General features: G+C 56.0%; 1 protein-coding gene across 1 annotated transcript; it reads right to left on the bottom strand.

Moving 5' to 3' along the window:
- Positions 1-2,937: 2,937 nt before the first annotated feature.
- RNF186 (ring finger protein 186) lies at positions 2,938-3,999 on the bottom strand. Its single transcript, XM_006145201.1, has one exon. It carries the CDS (start codon positions 3,945-3,947, stop codon positions 3,267-3,269), a length of 681 nt encoding a protein of 226 aa, XP_006145263.1. The 5' UTR covers positions 3,948-3,999; the 3' UTR covers positions 2,938-3,266.
- Between the last annotated feature and the right edge of the window lie 8 nt (positions 4,000-4,007).

Genomic DNA, 4,007 nt, shown 5'->3' with positions numbered 1-4,007 from the left:
CCCAGAGTGGCTGCCCCTGGACAGCACTCCCCACTTAACTGCCCCCGCCCCCATCACCAAGACCAGACCCTGCTGTCTGTTATACTAAATGGACTGCCAGGAGCCCATTTGCCCAAGAGGGTCAGTGACAGTGAAATGCGGGTGTCAGTTGGGACACCGGAATCATCCAGGAGCCGCTCACATCTTCTCAGAGGCCCCAGGAGCTGGGCCTCACCCTCTCTCACTTCACAGGTGAGCAAACTGTGACTTCCTCCTGTCACCACGGGTCAGAGCCTGGCTCTGAGCCCCGGGCCGGCTCCCTAGTTTCTTCCCTCCACCCTTTTCTAGAAACTGATGGTTCCCTCTGCTCCCTCCAGGGCAGCCTGGACTGACACGGCCTGTGGTGCTCTCTGTCCCCACGTGCTAGGGACCAGAAGATGGGTAGGACCAGCTGGGCTTCAAACAGGTGGCGACGGCAGTGTCAGAACACCTTTGGCAAGGGGATGGAGGGCACAGTGGTCAGGGCCTACCAGGTGCCAGGAATGGTGCAGGAAACTCACCGTTACAGTGACCTCCTTCCATGGCTTTCACAGTGTGAGGTTCAGGGAAGCAAAGTGTTTAAGGGCCAGGATGGACAGGTGGGTCTCCGACCCGGGTCTCCAGAGTCCCTGCCAGCATAGCCCTCTGCAGGCGAGGCTGGAGCTGGGTGGTGAAGTCTCCAGGAGAGCCACCCTGTTTGTTTGTTTGTTTTTAAATCATTCTCTGTCCTTTTCCTTAGTGTAGACAGCAGCTTCTGGAACCCTCAGGCCTCCCTGAGCACCCGGCCGCTGGAGTTGGAGACTCCTGAAGTTACTTGCCTATTTTCCATGGAATCTCTTACAAGCTTCCTGGTTTGTTTGGTGCCGCACGTGAAGAAGGTAGTGCAATAAGCCAGCAAGAGTCCTGGGTTAATTCTCCAGGGAGCTCTGCCTTTGACTGGCTGTGCATCCTTATGCAGGTGAATTTGCCTCTCTGATTCCCAGTCTCTTTTAACACATGAATGAGATAATAACAGTCTCTACTTCATACAGTTGTTATGAAGATTCAACTAGATCCTGCGTGGAAAGCAATCCCTGCAGTGCTTGGCACATACTCGGTGTTGGATAAACACGCACCTGCTGTTCTTACAATAAAAACGGTGTTGCTATCTGCAGTTGAAAACTTGGTGGCGGCCTTTCTCTTGGGGGAGGGCTCAAGCAGTATTCATACAGTTGTTATGAAGATTCAACTAGATCCTGCGTGGAAAGCAATCCCTGCAGTGCTTGGCACATACTCGGTGTTGGATAAACACGCACCTGCTGTTCTTACAATAAAAACGGTGTTGCTATCTGCAGTTGAAAACTTGGTGGCGGCTTTCTTCTTGGGGAAGGGTCCAAGAACTAGATAGAATGGGAGCAGAGGAGGATGGGGAGAGAATGTTCTTTCCTTGTCCTGCTGGTAGTCATTCCAGACGGCCCATGCCCAGGCCCAGCCCAGCAAATGCCCAATGAGCCCCTTCGTGCACTCACCCTTGGGAGACAGGGTGTGCTCCAGGCCCATTTGGCCCGGCTTAAAAGCATGGGTCCAGGCAAACCCCTACCTACACTGTCTCACCGTCTCAGCCCCACAAGTTGAAGCCAATGTGTGGGTGTCAGAATTGCCCTGGAGGTTCTTTCTAGAAAAAGAGAAGAAATGCTCAGAGGGGCGGGAGCGCCCTAGGGCCTGGCTTCGACACTAGGGTAAAGCACAGAGAATAATAAAAGCAGGGTGGCTGTCCTGGAGACGTGGCCTCCCTGAGGGATCTCTGTGGCGGGATGGCAGGAAACCCGGAGTCCTCAGCTCCTGGGGCTTCAGGAGTTCTTAGGCACAGTTCAGTCCCATTAGCTCATTTTGGGGAAACAAAACTCAGGGAGGCCAAAGACTTTGCTCAACACACGGAAGCACTGAGTCGGGCCCTGCGCTGCTGCAGGGGTGGGGTCTTCTTGCCCTTTCCTGACAGAGGCGCGGTCACAGTGCACAGTGTGTCTGGCCTGTCGCCTTCTCCTGCAGGAAGAAAGGGGCCGCTCAGGACAGGGCTGTGGACCGTGCCTGCTGAGCCTCTCTGGGGTTTTCCGTGTGTTTCTGTTACCCAATTACGGAGTCTTCCGAAGGAAGGAACGCGTCCTGCCCCACCCTGTTCCCGCAGTGCTCCCACATGTGCCCTGGCAGTCAGTGGGGTCTCGCCTCTGGCAGGCACTCCCTCTGTGAGGACGGAACGTTTGAGGGGAGAAGACGAAGACGGAAAGGCCTCTCAGCCGGCTGTGGCCCTCAAGGGAGAGGCGGGAAACTGGGGTTATTGGTGAGGACCGTTGCGTTTATGGGACCTCTTATCTTTATGACAAAAGCTCAAATGGGACTTGAGCTGCAATAACAAAGACATTATTAATAAAATTTGGGTTCCACAGTGTGGGGCTGTATTTGTTGGGCCTGTTGTGTTGGTGTTTGGGGGGCCGTCTTTGGAACCCTGAGATTTTCTGTTAAGTCAGACCTTGATGGTGGGAAGGTGGGAAGTCCTGGTGTGAATCCTGGGGGCCATTCCCAGTCTCCTTCTCCCTACTGCACCCCAACTTTCCAGGTAAATATGAACCTTCCCCCACAGCATTGGAAGCATCCCCTTTTCCCTCCTCACATAATTCCTCTCCCTCCAGTCCTGGACTTGACTCCGTGGGAGACCCAAACAACCAGGACTTGAGTGAGGCCGGAGTGGGCATGAGATGGGCAGCAACAGGGGTGCCCAGGAGGCCTTCCCGCAGGCTCTGGTTTCCCAGGAGGGCAAGCATGGCACAGCCAGACACGTGAACAAACCGCCACAAACACAGAAGCCGAACCACACCAAACTCGGAAAATAAACCATAAATTACATAAATTATAATACAAAAAATTCCAGTTCTATTTGTTCTGCAATAAGGTCACTATTAATACTTTCATAGAATTATATAAAGAAAAAAACAGGAGCATTGGAATAAGAGGCACAGACCCCCCCCATAATATTTAAGTAGTCCGTGCCCCTCCCACCCCAACAGTGTGTGCTATGCCAAGGGCAGGTGTAAGCCTACGGTCCAAGCACGTACTTCTTGGCCCAAGACGGCCACTCTGGTTTTGGCCTGCAGGTCCAGCGGGCATGGACTCTCCCTAGGGAGCCAGTCTCAATTGGTAAACTCTTACCCTGTCTGCTGTGCAAGTCAGCGGCCGAGAGGCAGGAGGGGCTGAGGGGTTGCCCTGGGAGGCCCTCAGGCAATGAAAGTGATCTGGCTGGGCTTTTGCTCTCTGCAGACGAGAGTCCTGGGGGAGGACCAGCAGCTGCCCTGGCTGCCGGGGTGGCAGCAGAAGAAGGTAGACATCAGCAGGGCCAGGATGACAATGAAGGTCAGCACCCACCAGATGATGCCCCCATAGATGAAGGGCATGATGAGGAAGATGAGCAAGACCAGCAGGAGCAGGTGTGCTGCCAGGCGCCGGGCCGCCACGCGGTTGGCACTCATGGTGTCCTCATCTGCCCAGCCGGGGTGTCCTGCGGCCGAGGCGGCGGGATCTGCCAGCCCCTGAGGACAGAGCCGTACCTCCTCGCGTGGCCAGGCCAGCCGCCCCATGACCGGCTCCTGGTCACGCAGACTGCAGATGAGGCCTCCGGGGACAGTGGTAGCCTTGCGGCACAGTGGGCAGGTGACAGACCAGGCGTCATCCTGCACACACAGCAGGAGCTTCAGGCAGACGGCACAGAAGGTGTGCTGGCAGCTCAGCAGCTTGGGCAGCCGAGTGCAGCTGTAGGGCTCCCGGCACACCAGGCACTCCAAGTCACCCTCCATGGAGCTGCGATGACCCCCAGCAGGGCCCGTGGTGCTGGTGGCAGTGGTGGTGGTAGCTCCCGTGGAGATGGGCTGGGGCTGCTGTGGGGCCTTGATGCAGGTCATCCTGGACACAGGAGCTGCTCAGCACCTGGGCATCGGCGGGTGATGTCCGCTGGGCTGCTG

The sequence above is a fragment of the Tupaia chinensis genome, unplaced genomic scaffold (genome assembly GCF_000334495.1).
Source record: "Tupaia chinensis unplaced genomic scaffold, TupChi_1.0 Scaffold000146_1, whole genome shotgun sequence".
NCBI classification, from domain to species: domain Eukaryota; kingdom Metazoa; phylum Chordata; class Mammalia; order Scandentia; family Tupaiidae; genus Tupaia; species Tupaia belangeri.
This window is presented reverse-complemented; position numbering and strand designations above follow the sequence as displayed.

Bases quoted from the DNA above. Each gene is read 5' to 3' on its own strand.
- RNF186 (XM_006145201.1), bottom strand. From the start codon at position 3,947: ATGACCTGCATCAAGGCCCCACAGCAGCCCCAGCCCATCTCCACGGGA.